This window comes from Zootoca vivipara, chromosome 16, assembly GCF_965207765.1.
Source record: "Zootoca vivipara chromosome 16, rZooViv2.hap1.1, whole genome shotgun sequence".
NCBI lineage: Eukaryota > Metazoa > Chordata > Lepidosauria > Squamata > Lacertidae > Zootoca > Zootoca vivipara.
The window spans coordinates 1,410,765-1,426,942 of record NC_142599.1 but is presented as its reverse complement, the minus strand read 5'-3'; the positions used below and the strand labels follow the sequence as shown (position 1 = coordinate 1,426,942).

Genomic DNA, 16,178 nt, shown 5'->3' with positions numbered 1-16,178 from the left:
GACTATGGAATCCCCCCCCCCCCCGACAAGGCTCCTGACGGCTCCGGTCTGCCTCCACGGCCAGAGGCAGCGAAGTCTCCGAAAACCCGTGGCTGGGAATGAGGCTCTTCTGCCGGGCTCCTGCTTCCCATCTGGGTGCTGGGCGAGGTGGGCCCGCTGCGGCCTCATCCACTTGCAGCCAGGTTCTCCTTACGCTCTTGCACGGCCTTTGCCGTTGCTCAGGCGCCTCGGGGCAGAGACCAGCAACAGAGGCGGCACCGCTGGAGACGTCTACCCTCCGCGTTGCTTCTGCGGCTGCGCAGCGAGGGGAGGGCGGAGCGCTGTCTTGCCTGTCAGTCCGGAGCGGGAGGGGCGGCCAACGTGGCGCTTGGGGGAGGGGGGAGGGGGAGAAGAGGGATCATGCGCAGCGCGTGCTGTTACTCCGGCTGACGCAACCGAGGCGCCCCGCCCCCGTCGCTAGCTGCCCAATGAGAGCTCTCCCTGCGGCGGCAGCGCCGCACGCTGACCAATGAGCGCGAGCCACGATGTTAGCTATGCGGAAGGGTCTGTTCGCAAGCCAGTCCGCCGGAGCGAGAGGGAGCCGAGAGGATTCGCAGCGCCGAGAGGAAGAACGAGCCGCCGCCGCCGCCGCCATCATGGTCCCCCTGCCGGTCCCCGCAAGCGGGCCTCCGCCTCCCCACCCACGGCTGCTGCTCTTGCCGGCGGCCTCCTCCGCGGCGGCCTCGGCAGCAACGCTGCCCGCTCCCGGCGCGGCCTTGTCGCCGCCGCCTCGCAAGAGACAGCGCCTGGCGCACCTCAGCCCCGAGGAGAAGGCCCTGCGCCGGTGAGGGAAGCAGGGAAGGCGGGCGGGAAAAGGGGCCTCCCTCCCTCCCCCCCGCCTGTCTGGTCCTGGCCGCTGACAGTCTCGCTCTCTCTTCGCAGGAAGCTGAAGAACCGCGTGGCGGCGCAGAGCGCCCGGGACCGCAAGAAGGCGCGCATGGGCGAGCTGGAGCGGCAGGCCGTCGAACTTGAGGCGGAGGTAGGTGGGCCCCGGAGGGCAGCGCGGGTCGGAGAGGGCTCCCAGGGGCCGCATCCCGCCGCTCAGCGCCGCTTATGTCCTTCCCGCAGAACCAGAAGCTGCTGGCCGAGAATCAGGCGCTTCGCGAGCGGACGCACAGCCTGGCGCGGGAGAACCGGGAGCTGCGGCTGCGCCTCGGGCTCCCCGCTCTGGAAGCGGCGGCGGCGGCACCGCCGGCAGGAGCAGAAGTAGGGGCAGCACCGACAGCAGTAGCGCTTAAGGTAAGCGAGCAGCTCGAAGAGGCCCGACCTGTCTCCCTAAACTCAAGCGCTCACCTGAGTCTCTTTATCTCCCCCCCCCAAAAAAGGTGGAGATGCTGGAAGAAGAAGAGGGGGAGCAGCCCGAGAGGGGCAGCACCATTGGGGCAACGGCCGGGTCCGCTGAGTCTGCAGCACTTAGACTACGTGTTCCTCTGCAGCAGGGACAGGCCCAGCAGCCGCTCGCCTCGGTGGTGGTGGCCTCCGCTTGGATCCAGACAACTCTGATTCTTCAGACTCTGAGGTGAGTTCCATTGCAACCCTTTCTGGCCTGCTGTGTGGCCTGCTGTGCACAAATGCAGATGGAACATGGAACGCTTTGGCTTCCTAGAGCACAGCTCAGACTGGGCTTCATCCCACATAGAACTTCCTTGATTTTCTCACATTCGCACAGCAACAGCTCACCACCTTACTTTCACCACCAAGTTGGGCAGGTTGTTAGGAGCTGGGGAGCTGACTGGGACAGCTTGGAATGGGACTTTTTTGTGTGCTAATGTAATGTGCTTGTGCCTTTTGCAGTCTGATCTCCTCTTGGGCATTCTGGACAGCTTGGATCCAGACTTGTTCCTGCACTATGGAGGAAGTGCAGAACCGGCCTGTGTGGAGAAGTTGCACCAAGAAGCGAGTGGAGAAGCAGATTCCTTACCAGCCTCCCCCAGTTCCTCTCTGGGGTCCACAACACCCAAGCTGGAGGCCATTAATGAACTGATACGGTTTGACCATGAGTATACCAAACCCTTCTTCCTGGAGATTGTGGCAGAGGGGGAGGGCCAAGCCAATATGCTAGTGAGAATAGAGGAAGTGGTTCCTGCCTCCTCTGAAAGCGTCCCTCTGGAGTACCCCATTTCTGTCAAGGAGGAGCCTGTCAGTGTTCTCTTACCTGAGCTGGGTGTCTCCCACCTGCTGACCTCAGACCAGAAGCCTCAGCTCACCCCCTGTCTGCTAGATGCTTCCAGTGATTCAGGTTATGAGGGCTCCCCTTCCCCTTTCAGTGACCTGTCCTCCCCATTGGACGCAGAATATGGCTGGGAGGAGGCCTTTGCCAATGAACTTTTTCCGCAGCTGATCAGTGTGTAAATGAGTCTGACTCCCCCAGTGAGCCCCTGCCCACATAGCCAAAAGGAGAGCAGGGCTACTTATAAGGAACATTCCTCTTGAAAGTATTTCAGCAGAACCTTAAGTATTGTTCTCATACGTATGTTTTATCTACCCAACCTTTGCCTAATTCAGAGATGAGGCTATCTTCTAAACAAATTGACAATTTACAGGGTTAGAAGTGGGCACCTGTGGTCTTTGAAGTACGTAAATCTTGAGTAAGACATTACCCCTATGAGGGCTGGGTGGGTTTCCCCCTTTTCATTTATGTAAATAATGGGGCAATTTGGGATAAAATATTTTGTAAAACAAAAAATGTAATAATTATTTTTCCTCTGCTGCATATTTAAACAATTATCTGCAATTAAAAAATACAAGTGATTTCTTGCCTGCCTTCCCCACCCTATTAAAAGTGTAAAATACTTTTCCTGTAGACAGTATTGCACAATTGCTGGCAAAAAGGTGGTTTAGGATTTGAAGAAAGATTATTATTGTTTGGGCAGTCAGAACAGAAAGTACAGCGGTACCTCGGTTTAAGTACACAATTGGTACCGGAAGTCTGTACTTAACCTGAAGCGAACTTTCCTATTGAAAGTAATGGAAAGTGGATTAATCAGTTCCAGACGGGTCTGAAGAGTACTTAAACTAAAAGTACTCAAACTGAAGCGTACTTAAACCGAGGTATGACTGTATGGCATTACTATATAAAGAACACAGAGTCACTAGCTTTGCACTATTCCTTTTCATTCACATTAAGATCTTGAAAGGAACAAGGTATCAAAATTGAGTTAGTATGTGTTCCACATATCAAACTTTTTTTGGAATCCAAATGTACTCCGTGCGGGGGAGTGCCACACTTCCATTGCCTGCTCACTTGCCGCATGACCTGGGCTTCCCTTACTCAGTGCCAGCGCCGGGCACTGGAAGCGGAGAGGGGACGGCTGATGCTGCAGCAACAAAGGTGGCAGAGGGACTCAGGGGGTGGCGCTGCAGCATCAGCCCCGCACACTCGCCCCTTCAATGGCAATGGGTAGATCACTGCAAGTTTTTTTGTACTGGGTAGTAAATTGCAGCCTGGTCTATTGCTTTCATTTTATGGCTCCATGGTCTCATTAGATAGTAAAATTCATGTTAAATTGCTGTTTTAGGGTTTGGAAGAGATTAATCCATTTTGCATTACCGCCTTGGTTTTGGAACAGACTTCTGGAATGGATTCAGTTTGAGAACCAAGGTACCACTGTATTATCAAATGCTGTGAAACTGCTTTTGGTCAAGAAGAGGAAGCAAGAAAATAGGCCCACCCCTCTGATTTGGAGGAGGCAGGCTTAGTAAACTGGACAGAAACTTCTGGCTGATAAAAATAGCAGTTGCATGAAAGCAGCAGCTGTGAAAGCCCAAGAATTCCCCATATTGTTCTGAAAGAGCCAAGCAGAAGCTGTCTATGCCTTTTTCTTGAAGCAGTTTCCAGCAACTTCCCTGCTCGATATTTCTCAGAGGTGTACATCTCATAACAACAGAACTTGAAGCAGAGGTGTTGCTGAGGGTTTCAGAGGAACTTGTCTGTAAAGCAGCAAGTGGCAATGCTGCCTGACAAGGACATGGGCAAAGAGGCCTTGGCTTCTCTGGAAGGAAGTACCCTGGAGTAGATTGTATTCTTGCTTCTCTTCCTACATGCAGAGGGCCTCTGGTAGGGTAGGGTACATCATTTTATTTATATGTCACCCATCTGGGTAGACCCAGCAATCCTGTTGGACAAGGAGCAGGTAGGCACAAAATAAGTCCATGTTATATAATGAGGTATAGTACATGGCACTAGCTCTTGCATTGACCTGCAGCTTCATTTCAGCCGACACAGAAATACAGATTGCTGCAAGTACTAAGTCCCCACACTGCACATGAAAGACTCAAAAGCCAAGTGTGCCAATAGAAGTTGCAGGGGGAGAGCCAGATAAATATGGTTGTTCAATAACACACACAAATTTGGCAGAGGCAAGTGGTGTCTGCCCCCTTTTCTGGAGGGGCTTAATTGCAACCAATGAAACTACTGGCTGACAAAAGCTGTGCTGCAAATTGACTATTACGTGGTGTTACCAAAACATTGAAAGCACACTGTGGAAATGTGCCCCTTAAGACAGTTTGTTTTTTTGGGGGGGGGGGTTCCATTTAGGCTGCTGTTAGTGCTTGAGATGCAAGACAACTGCTCCACCTTGCACGGCAACTGCAGGTGCCTTTATTTTGCCAACACAATGTCACTTGCTGATTTGCATCACCAGAGGCCAGCAGAAACTTGCAACTATTCCACCACCCCTTCAGTGCTCAACACAGCAAGACCATCCCACAGCATACTACAAACATTAAAAAAGTTTATTGACATACACATTGTGATTTGGTCCAACCAAAGACAGACCACAATCCAATGTTGCTTATTTCAAACGGATGGACCAGCAAACAAACTCCGAGAACTTCCCCTCTGAGCTATACTTGTGTGGTATTATCTTCCCGTGAGGAAGCAGAGACAGGTCTCCATGGCAAAAATGAATTGGGAAATAAAAGTGATCTGGATATATTTACTTCTAGAATCAGAAGAATTCACCTTCTCTCACCAGTATTTGTGGGATAAGCAGCCTCATAACCAACATGCTAACATAAGCTGTCCTGCCAGGCTTAGCTCACCTTGAGAGACTAGATAATAAAGTATTTGTCCACCCCGCCCCCTGAACAGCTCAGCATGTGTTCCAGCTTAGCCGCATGGTTCTAACAAACCTCCCTTGAGTTTCCATACCAATAATTTAGGAACTTTCACCACTTTGTAACTAAGCCAAGTTTTACAGCCTGTGCAACTTTTTGAATGCTGCTGCTGTATGGAAAAGCACATGAATCTGACCTTTGGAGAGTTTGTAGGTAACCATTTTAAACTTACCAAATATGTTGTCCTTTAGAACACACAAGGGCATATTCTAAAGGTCTAATAGTCTGTATTCCCACACTTTGCTTGCGTCCTCACCATAGAGTACTTGTCCCAAACCTGTATCCTGGCATTCAGGAATTCTTCCTTTATATACTATATACCCGTATATTCCGGCGTATAAGACGACTGGGCGTATAAGACGACCCCCAACTTTTCCAGTTAAAATATAGAGTTTGGGATATACTCACTGTATAAGAAATACGACCCGGCGTATAAGACGACCCCTGACTTTTGAGAAGATTTTCCTGGGTTAAAAAGTAGTCTTATACGCAGGAATATACTGTACCTATTTTAGCCTTCCACCAACAGAATTAGTCTTCATTAAACAGCATTTAGCCTGCATGAATGGCAACTGCAACATCTGAAGAAGAAAAACCCACCACCAACTCCTGACTCCCAAGGATGTGGACCAATGGAAGACCCAATGTCAGAGCCAGATATTTTGCCTTCACCGTCTTCTCACATCAACTGTGGAGGCGCTTGCTACCAGAGTGGGACCAGTTGATTCTAACCACTTTGTGTCCTTCCCTCCACCCTATGAAACTTGGGCAGTTTAAAAGCCACTACTGCTTGCATATAGAGGACTAACAGAAAGGAAAAGAACAATGGGATAAATGCTTTTCTCATACTTCTTTGGCCCACCAGTTGTTGCCAGGCTACATCTCCACAATCTCTTGACCACTAGCCCTGCTGGCTGCAGGTGACAGTTCAGTCTTAACAAGATTGGGGTGTGGGGGTGGATGCACAGGGTTTCCACTCTTAATTAAGATGTAAATGTTTAGGTACAATTGTTCTAATGTTTTGAAGAAGCCAGGGAGTGTGGGTAGGGGGAATTGATTAAAAAAAACCAACAACAAAAAGGACATATACATAAACTCAAGTGACCATCCAGGAAATGAAGCAAAAACGGGAAAAAACGAGTGGTTTTAAAGTCAGGTGAGGGTGTTTTGCTGATGTTGCCCTTCCAGATAATTCTGGATTTATGAAAAGACCACTTTTTAGCTTCCTGGCAGTCAGGAAATTGCTTTTCTGAGAAAAGACAAGAGGTATCATTCCAGAGGAAAGCAACTTTGTGTTCTATGGCGTTCGGACAGCTGTCACTGGAGGGCTGGCAACATCAGCCTTGGCTCAGATTGAGGCACAAGGTGAAATGAACGTTAAAGCTGCTGTTCTGGGCAGGCTGATACTTGTATGACATTGGTTTTGAGAATGGTTGGCCCAAATCCATCAACTGTGTCCTGACAGCCGAGATTGTCCTCCCTCAACCCAATGAAGCAATCTTGGGGAGGAAGGGGGAAGTAAGCAGGATCAGCCAATAGAAATGGCTCTTGGCCAAAGTGCTGCTGACAGCCAAAACGAAGGCCTGCAGCCAGCTCTCTGGTTTGGCCTCTCTATCCCGCCACACCTCTTGACAATTTCTAGGCCACACTTGAGCAGGCAAGGATGCCTGCAAGGTGCCCTCTCCTCCCTTTCCTCACAGCAACACTTAAGCCACACAGCTCAAGGGGCAGCAGTAAAAGTGAATGCAGGCAACCAAACACTCAAGACTGAGACTCCTTTTAAAGCAGGTGAAAATCCTCCACTGAAGTTCCAAACAGAACAACACCTGTAGCTCAGTGGGCATAGAGGGTGGTCCAAGCCAGAACTACACCATCAGATCCTGACTTTTACTCCATGAAAGGGGAAGGAAAAAGTCACACCCAAAAGGAAAAATACGAACCCTACCCATCACGTTTCTTTACAGGGACTCTGAAGGCATCTTCTGTTCCATGTTCCAGACATGTTACTATTCCACCCTAGACTCTTTATGGTCCTCACAGTCCCCTCCCCCAAAAAGTCCAGTCTCAACATGTCTGGAGAGCCCTGCCTTAGCCCCTTCTTCTTTGCCTACAACTCCATCTCTTCGTCTGCACCTGCAGAGCGCCCTAGGGGGCCATAGAGTTCCGAAGGCATCTCCTCTTGCTGAGGCTGCTCAGGAAACACTGCAGTCTGTGGGCAAAAGGCAGCTTCCTGGGTTGGCTTTGTGGGGCATCTTCCTGTGATCAGCGGCTTGAAGTTTTTCACAGAAACAGGCGTCCTTTCAGTGAGGAACTCTGGGAGAGGCTTCCAAAGCACCAGCTCCATGGAGGGGCGGCTCCTGCGTGGATGAGAGCACAGGAATCACAACAGGCCACTCCAGAGAACCCCAACCAGAGCCCTGCAGTGTTATTGCTGCTCTGGAGGAGTTCATCCCCACAGTTGCCTATTTTAGGTCTCCTCAGCAACCCCCTCCTCAAGCAAAGCAGGAAGATCCTGTCACAGCCTGCCTTGCTATGGCCCTGGGCAGGGTGTGTGAAACTGGCAAATGCTTTGTTAGTTCAGTGGACTCTGCGGCCCCCTCCCAAGCACCACCATGAGCCAGGGTTCGCTCTGGCAGTTCCTTACATGGACTCGATAATTTGCCTCGTCAGGTCTCCTTCGTAATCCCTCTTCAGTCCTGTTTTCAGGGTGTCAGAAAGAACCAAGGTGGGGAGGGTGCAGACACCCCCTGTCGGAACGGTGCTCTCATCTTCTTCATCCTCGTCAATTATTCTAGTAACAGAAAGGGAGGGGTATGGATTTTTTTTTCAATTATAAAGCTGTATAGAAATGAAATGAAAAAAATGTCACCGCAGTGACATCACAGTGACACCTCCCACTATTAGGTAAAAGTGTGATGGATGAATGAAGCAGCACCTGCAAACAAGGCTCCTCGCAAGTTGTCAATGCCAATCACCCTTACCATCTGTCTTCCATTTATCTAGCGCAGGTCTGACAGCCCTCTCTCATATTGTTTCATTTTCTTATCACTGAAGAACCTCTAATGTTTTCTCTATAGATGCCCACAAAAGGTATTGGAATGCCAAAGCAGATCACACAGAGGGAGGGAGAGAGGCAATATCCCAAACCAAAAGTGGAGCTCGTATATATTTAAAAGCAATCACTCACACAGCTCCTTCCCACCTACCCCCACACACAAAAAAACACCCAACAACAACCCTAAACAGTTATAAATTCCTTTGCAGCAACTGCAAGTTTAAGGTGCTGCTTGGCAATTAGCTTATACGTCAAAGTTTCCAACACTGCTGTGAAGGCAACATTGGAAGTGTTTGAGCAATTTCTGACGGAATCATTGGGGGGGGGGGCGGGAGAAGATGAGGTCTATCAGTCTCACCTATTAGTTCAACTCTGCACCTTCAGCCAAAGTAGGGAATTATATCAGTGCCTCTGCACCTTCAGCCAAAGTAGGGAAAATATCAGTGCCAAAACAAACAAACAAACACCCAGCCGGCAGCAAATCCAGTCCAGGGGGTTGCAAAAGGAAGCACCTTCCACCTTCCTGACCCCCCCATGCCTCTGAGCCCCCACTGCTGAGCTGAAATGTCCCGGCCCCTACCTGTCCTCGATCTCCTGTAGCTTCCTGCGGGCCGCCTCGCACTGCAGCTCCCCCGCCGACTGCTCCATCTCTTCCCAGGGAATGTCCAGCGGGCCAGGCAGGTGGCTCTGGCCCTGTGGAGAGAGTCCCGGGCCGGACGGCTGGCCCGCGACAAGGAGCCACTCCTCCAAGGCAGGCACCGCCTCCGCCAGCCTCTTCTTGGCCTCCGGGCAGCTGGCGAAGGAATGGCGCAGCTTATACGGGGGCTCCGCAGCGGCCAAGGCTGCCGGGGGCCGCTCCCCGCTGCGGCCCGCCGCTCCCCCTGCGGCCCCTTCCCCCCTTCCCCGCCGGCGCTTACCCGTCGGGCTCTCCGTCCACGCGGCGCTTCTTGCTGCTGCGGCCCACCGCGGGCAGCCTGCGGGAGGGAGAGAAGGCTGCGCTCAGGGGGGAGCCACGAGGGCGCCGGGAGTCCCGTCCCGGCCCACCCGCACCCCCAGTACCGTGCGCGGATCCTGGGCGGCGGCGCGCAGAGGCCGAGCCGGCGGGGAACCCCCTCCGGTCCGCCGCTGTCCCCCAGTCCGTCCATGGCGCTCCCCGCGGGCCGGAAGGGTCGTGCGAGCGGGCCGGGCAGGAACTCGGCCGGCGGGGGAGCGGCTCCTCCCCCTGGAAAGGCCCCCTGCAGGGCCGCCATCGCCCGGCGCCGGCGCCGGCGCCTCGGTCACGCAGGGAAGCGCAGGGGCGGATTCACGCGGGGGCTCCGCGTCTACGGGGCCTGCTTGTCCTCTCGAGGGGGCCGGCCCGCGCTGCTTCTTCCGCTTTTCCACTTCCGCTCCCCCTCCCGGAGGACGCCGGGAATTGCAGTCCGCACGCGCTGCGGCACACTGGGCATGCCGGGAGCTGTAGTTCCGTCCAGGGAGCCGCGGGCGCCGCCATTCCGGGGAAGCGCCTTCCGCCCTGTATCATCTCATATGTCCCCCGGGGCCTTCCAGAAGTAGCCCTGGCCTGGAGTGGTTGAGGCTGCCCCGCCGAGCCTGCGGAGCTCTGCCCCGACCGACCCCAGCCAGAGCATCTCGCAGCCGTCACCCGAGAAGGGACTGGCGGGGGGCGGGGGCAACATGCCCGGCAAAAACCTCTGGCGTCCAGCGGGGCCTGGCTGGCCTCTGAGCACGTGGCCTGGAAGCCTGCCCTCCCCACGCTGGCTCTCCGGGCGTGGAGCTCCGTGTCCGGGGAGGGGAATCCCTCTGGAGAGGGACACGTCCTGCTCCTTCCGGGTGCTACTCTGACCACCGTTGGTCCCCATCCTGCACTCAGCTCTCATCTGCGGCTCCTAGAAGTGGTGTAATCGGAAACATAAATAAGAAATTGACCCACCAGCGACTTAATTTTCAAACCTTTTATTGTATAAGAGTAGTATAAGTGCCCGCCTGTAGACAAGGGTTGTTCAACGTAGCATATAGCGATCCCTTGGCATTAGTTATTTTGACAGCTGCTTGCGAGGCAGCGCCCCCTAACGAGGACTACGCAGGTAGTTGCAGCTGTAGCTGTCCAACCAGGCATCTGCTAAGGCTTGCAGAGGAACCCTGCTGGGTCAGTGAAAGTGTGAAACTTACTTGCAACATTGTATCTAGCCTTGTTATTTTGTACCTAGTAGAGCCGTGGTCTACGTATTTTCTACAGTAAAGAGTTTTAAAATTCAATATAAAATCACATCTGTGACGGATTTTCATCATTCCAACGGTGTTTTGCTCAGAGAAAGGACGGCGACCAGAGGAGGGAGGTCAGGCCTGGGGTAGCCATAATCCCCAAGGCGAATGGTCACATACTATACTCCCTGCACCCCTGCCCACACCCGATAGGTGCTAAGTCTCACCTTCCAGACTCAGACAAAGGGGGATATTGAACTTGGCCTGGAAGTCAGAGATTGCGGGTATCACCTTTTGCCTTAACCAGTGCCAGGAATGCTAAATATCCCTTATTGGCAAGGCATCAGTTTTCAGCCAAGATGCCACTCCTAGTTTATGACATGTTTGTGACATGTGTGTGACGATTTCAACGTGGTGTTATGGGTAATTCAGGAAAACTTTTAAAAGAGAGTGACACCCTTTGTTCGGGGCTTCTCTCTGCATCTTTTATGTTTTAGTTTGGAGTCATCGTTGCAACAATAAAGCTGTTTTGCTTCTATATCCTGGCTATGTTCTTTGTTTTACTCTTCAACCTGAGCCTGCAGAACACTCTGCAGCAGTGGGCAGCATGGGGCAGTGGCCACACCCTGGGAAACGGTTTTGACTGGCCCCCTTTGACTGGCCCCACACCTGCGAAGCCAAGACGGGGATGTTGCCCATGGAACACCCCCCCCCACTCTGCCCAGGCTTGCCCAGAGAGGTCACTTTGGTGCTGCTAACACAGCAAAAACGATGCAGAACGGCAACAGTTACAAGTGACCGGTCTCTGCAGCCACAGCAGGTGCTGTGATTCTCTTGTGGTTTGACTTCACCCTGGAGGCACACTCCATTGTCTCTCAAGACAGATGGATTGCAACCAGACCTGCTGTCCACCTGAATACCATATATCTTTCCACTCTGCTGCTGCAGTCAACTTCACAGCCCCCTCGCCTCGCCCCTCTTCCCCCCCCCAAAAAAGAAAATAAAGAAAATAAATAAATACTAGGCTAACACCACCCAGCTATTCTTCAGGGTTGCCTTCACTTCTTCTCGCCTCCCTTCGGCTGTTTTGCAGGTCTGGCATAGCTCACATTCTCTCAGCTCTTAAATCACATTCTTGCAAACCTGCTCCATGCAATAGGGATATGATCACAGACTTAATCTACATTGGTACTAACAGAGCAATTTTAAAAATGCTTACAAACTCATGAGAAAATCATCTCCCTTTTTGGCATGAAAGCCTAAATTAGAAGGATCATGACACACCTCTCCCCAGTAACAGCTGCAATTAAATCCCAGATACCAGAATTGTCATGTATGAATGGCCAGCAGCAGCAACAGCCCTTCACCGGGGGGGGGGGGGGAGCCAGTGGGAAAGGATTAAAGTCAAGCTAAAGATCTCTGGTCACCTCCAGAGTTGTATTTTATGGGAGAGGTTTGAAGGCACACTGGAAATTTATGTTTGTGCAATTAAAGTGAATGCTTTGATGGTGTTTCCTGCTCGGCAGGGGGTTGGACTGGATGGCCCTTGTGATCTCTTCCAACTCTACGATTCTATGATTCTATGATTCTATGAAAGTGCCCCATTGCCCTGGTGCAACAAATTCCACTACCATCAATCAGTCTCCTATATTGGCATCGTATACATGGATCAGAACACAACACTGTTCACAGAACATAGTAGGAGATACTTTAGGATAAAGCTGTCCAGACACTGTGAGGTATGAAAATGGCTCTTAGGATCTATGGTGACGTAATTTCACGGTGTCACTCAAAAATCTTGCCACATTCTCTACAACGTCATTCCTACAATTTGTCAGGCAGCATTTCTTACTAAAGAAAGTGTTGATCTGATGTGTATAGATTTTTCCTGTTCTACTTAATTCAAGAGTGTTCTGGAAAGTTTTCTTTTTATGTGAAAGAAACAGGCAGAAGGTTCCTTTTTGGGTTATTTATTCTGGGAAGCTGAGTACAGCTGGTTTAAACTAGTTCTGTTATCTTTTTGTCAAGGATGTGCTGACTATTAAAGTCAGACCAGGAGGAGCCTGGGTCTCACTTTCTATCTCATTGTTCCTGTGTGACGTATTCTGTATGCTGTAGTGTTAAGGTTTAGTCTTATTACAGTATAAGTATTGCAAGTTTTATTGTAGGACTTCCGGTCTACCACCAGTGCTGATCGGCGAGGAATCCTCAAGCTCCGAGGTTCCTGGCGCTCTGAGGGAGAGGGGGGAGCCCCAAGAGCAACGCGGACCCCCAAAAGAACCCCAGATTTAGCTTTCTGGGGGCATGAGAGCTCGGCTGTGCCCCAAAGTGACTCCTCTGCCCCCCAGTAAGCTTTTTTTAAGAGCTCCGAGAGCGAGCGGAGTGAGAGTCATGGGATCCATTTTCGAGTATACCACTACCCTCACAGAGCAAAGCATAGAGCCAGCAGCGGAGGAGCGGTGGATTTTTCAAAAAAAAACAACAAAAAAAGAAGGATTTTAAGACATTGGATACCGTGAGTAAAGGAAAGATATTCTAAAAATTACTTTATTCGGGGAAAATTGGCCACGGGAGGAGGTTAAAAAGAGGAAGTCGATCTCCCCCATTGAGAGGACTCTGAGACAGTTAATTTGCCTGAAGCCAGAAAGATTGATTTGATTATTTAAAAATTGGACCTAAAACCTTCCCCCTAAGGCAGGGTAAAGGGGAGAAGGGTTCAATTCAGTAAAATCCCTGTAAAAAAATATTCATTTTGGACTGGAGAAAATCCCCCTAGAAGCTGGAGCGGGGTCCCTGGAGGGATCAGCAAGCTGCCATTATGACATCACAATAAGAAGGAGTTTATTTACTTCTTTAAAGCTGAGAACTGTCAAAATATAAGGCTGTATATATATAAGTTGGACAATGCTCTTTTCATGAATGGACATAAGATTTTTAAGAATGATCAAGAATCAAAAATTGAGAATCTGTAACCAGATCGGACATAAAGTATGTTTTTGAAGTTTGGAAATACAAACTGCGCAATTTCCTGACTGTAATCTCTGCAGTTCCCATGAAATTGGAGATGAGCAGGGTGACAGTAGACAAAACATCATCGCCTGACTTTGCTGACTTTCTGAAGGAACTTTTGGAATTGCTTTTGGAATTTAGAGATGAACTGTGTCAGAATAATAGACAGATGGGCATATTAAGTAAGAGCTGCATTGAGAGTGAGGAGGGACCAGTCCCAGCGGAGACTGAGGAGAAGCAAGATGAACAACCATCAGTCCTGGACAATATAGTTGAATTTTAAAAAGATGAGGAAGACACATGGACCATTGTTTCCCCAGTGGGAGGAGGGGAACAAGACATGTGTGACTCAATGAGTCTCCAAAGAAAAAACAGTATGGAATAATATCCTTCTAGTGAGAGAGGGAGGGCAGGATCCATACCGGGGCTAGAATTTAAAGGGAATAAAAATTGAGATAGGGCTGAAAAGTGGAAACATAGCTGGATGGTATTGTGCTACAGTTAGAAATTGGGGGGGGGGGCAGCAGGTAAAGATGGGAGAGTGGTGGATAGGCAACGAAAGAGTGGGAGTGGGATGAGGAGTAAAAATGGGTTATTTTCTGACTGATTGATGGCTTATGGAGCTGGCTGATGCATCTGGGAGACCCAGAGTCCAGGGGAAGGGGGGTAGAATTAGATATAAGTGGTTAAAGGTTATTATGATAGAATAAATAATATTTGAATGTGTTTTTAAAAGTTTGGGGTAGAAACTTTGAGGCTAAGGGAAGAAACAGAGATGGATGGAAAAATAACTTTAGATTTGGATTAATTAATGAATTTATAGGTTGAGGATAGTTGATGTTCTGTTTTGGATTAAAATTGGTTGTGAGAGAATGGAAAAAATGTGATAAAATAATTTAAGATGATAAAGGAAAATTGCTTAATTTAGATTTAAAATTGGACCCAGTGTGGGGGGAATCGAGGAAGTCCACAATGTTAATTCAATGTAAGAATTGATATGTTTTTCTTTTCCTTCCCTCCCTTTATGTTTTATGTTTTGTTTTTGCCAAATTTTGTATTTTGAATTGTTTGAAAATTAATACATTTTTTTAAAAAGTTTTATTGTAAGTGCTGCAACTGGATTTTTATGGACTGTGCCAATACTGAATGCACTGGATTTGTGACCATTCTGCTCATTTGCTTTCAGTAGCAGTAAAGCTCTGCTGGATGAAGTACAATTGCCTCTGGTCTATTTTGGGGAGCTCTGCAACAGTGTTTAAGTTTTTTCTCCTCCGAAGAAGCTGGGGCAACGCAATTGTTCAGCAGATCAGACACGCTGGAAGAGTCAGAGTGATAAATCCCCTTCTTCTACTTATCATATATTTTTGCATAAAATGGGCAATTAAAGAAAATGCGTGTGATGGATTCAACTTGTTTTGTGTCACAAGGGCAGTATTTTTTATTTTATTTGTAATCTGCCTTGCAAAACTGCAAATGGTAAGACGTTAAATGTTGCAAGAGAAAGAACTCTGCCTAGGTGGGGATCATAAAGTGATGTAAATATGGAATGCCCTGGCCAAATGAGGGTGGAATTCCCAATCCCAATGGGAAACAGGTTTTCTTGGCTATGCTGCTAAGGGTTTGGAATAAAATATCTAGGATTCTGCGCTTGATTGTCTGGAATGCTTCCAATTGTGGGAACATAAGCAGTGACTCGAGTGATAGGACACAGGTTCTGATTTTGCTCTCAATGCAAGCTAGCTGTTTCGAGTGGTGGGATTCTGCCAGCATGTGGGAAGTTAAAGAGGAGGAATTGGACATGAAATGTAGGAGGAGTCAGAACTTTATAGTGGTGAGCTACGCTTTGGTTTCCAGCAGCTCTTGTCCAGTTTCCAGACACATGGCTGCATGTGGCACACAATTTGGCAGGATTTAGTGCAAGAATTTGGATTGGATGTGTTCCAACAACTGGCTAACTGCATCAATCCATAATGGGATGCCATAGACTCATAGAGGAATTTAGGGGCTATTTTGGCCTTATATACCTTTACACTCCAAGAGGTGGGGTGCTTTTCTGCACACAACACCCTACCCCGAGTGCCTAAAACAGGCATAGGCAAACACAGCCCTCCAGATGTTTTGGGACTACAACTTCCATCACCCCTAGCTAACAGGACCAGTGGTCAGGGATGATGGGAGCTGAAGTCCCAAAACATCTGGAGGGCTGAGTTTGCCTATGTCTGGCCTAAAGGGTTGCTAGCTGGTCAGAAAGGAACGACTTTGTCTTGCCCTGTTCCTTTGGCAGGGGCTTGAGATGCAGGGATCTGCAGGGGAGGTTTCTCAGATGAGGGACCACAGAAACTCCAGGTTTCTCCTCTCACCTCCCTCCCTGGACTATCTCCACTGACATCCTCTTTTCTTCTTGCTGGCCTTAGACCCCCTGCGCATCCTGGGAAGCTGCTCCTTGGGTTTGTCTGCCTCTTCTCCCAGTGACCGCATTCCTTTGCCAGCCTGTCCACCTGGGTCTCTGGCTGGCTGTAGCCATCCTTTCCTTTGGTTCTTTTTCTGCGTCCACTTTGGTGTCGCCAGCTCCATATTCTGGAGGCTTTTGCTGTAACTCCAACAGAATTCTGCCCAAAGGGGGCTAGTTTGAAAAGCTCTGGACTGTGACCTGCTCTTCCCAGGCACATGTGAAGCCTGGAAACACCAAGGGATTCAGACAGACCCATTTCTTTCCAGGTCTCTTATCTCGCATTGTGTAAGCAGCACTCAGCTG

The 16,178-nt window shown here is 49.8% G+C and overlaps 2 protein-coding genes across 2 annotated transcripts; one reads left to right on the top strand and one right to left on the bottom strand.

Moving 5' to 3' along the window:
• Nucleotides 1-498: 498 nt before the first annotated feature.
• Nucleotides 499-2,790, top strand: XBP1 (X-box binding protein 1). The gene is made up of 5 exons (XM_060269333.2): nucleotides 499-823; nucleotides 922-1,018; nucleotides 1,108-1,278; nucleotides 1,365-1,558; nucleotides 1,834-2,790. The coding sequence occupies exons 1-5, from the start codon at nucleotides 525-527 to the stop codon at nucleotides 2,021-2,023; spliced, it is 951 nt and encodes a 316-aa protein (XP_060125316.2). The 5' UTR covers nucleotides 499-524; the 3' UTR covers nucleotides 2,024-2,790.
• Nucleotides 2,791-4,755: 1,965 nt separating this feature from the next.
• Nucleotides 4,756-9,606, bottom strand: CCDC117 (coiled-coil domain containing 117). Its single transcript, XM_035098015.3, has 5 exons — nucleotides 9,272-9,606; nucleotides 9,130-9,186; nucleotides 8,793-9,005; nucleotides 7,802-7,948; nucleotides 4,756-7,514 (listed from the first exon to the last, which is right to left on the bottom strand). Exons 1-5 carry the CDS (start codon nucleotides 9,460-9,462, stop codon nucleotides 7,265-7,267), a joined length of 858 nt encoding a protein of 285 aa, XP_034953906.2. The 5' UTR covers nucleotides 9,463-9,606; the 3' UTR covers nucleotides 4,756-7,264.
• Between the last annotated feature and the right edge of the window lie 6,572 nt (nucleotides 9,607-16,178).

Bases quoted from the DNA above. Each gene is read 5' to 3' on its own strand.
- CCDC117 (XM_035098015.3), bottom strand. From the start codon at position 9,462: ATGGCGGCCCTGCAGGGGGCCTTTCCAGGGGGAGGAGCCGCTCCCCCG. The intron at 9,006-9,129 runs GTAAGCGCCGGC...TTCCTTCGCCAG, and splicing joins GTGGACGGAGAGCCCGACGG to CTGCCCGGAGGCCAAGAAGA. The intron at 7,949-8,792 runs GTAGGGGCCGGG...TTCTGTTACTAG, and splicing joins CTACAGGAGATCGAGGACAG to AATAATTGACGAGGATGAAG.
- XBP1 (XM_060269333.2), top strand. From the start codon at position 525: ATGTTAGCTATGCGGAAGGGTCTGTTCGCAAGCCAGTCCGCCGGAGCG. The intron at 824-921 runs GTGAGGGAAGCA...CTCTCTTCGCAG, and splicing joins GAGGAGAAGGCCCTGCGCCG to GAAGCTGAAGAACCGCGTGG. The intron at 1,019-1,107 runs GTAGGTGGGCCC...TCCTTCCCGCAG, and splicing joins CCGTCGAACTTGAGGCGGAG to AACCAGAAGCTGCTGGCCGA.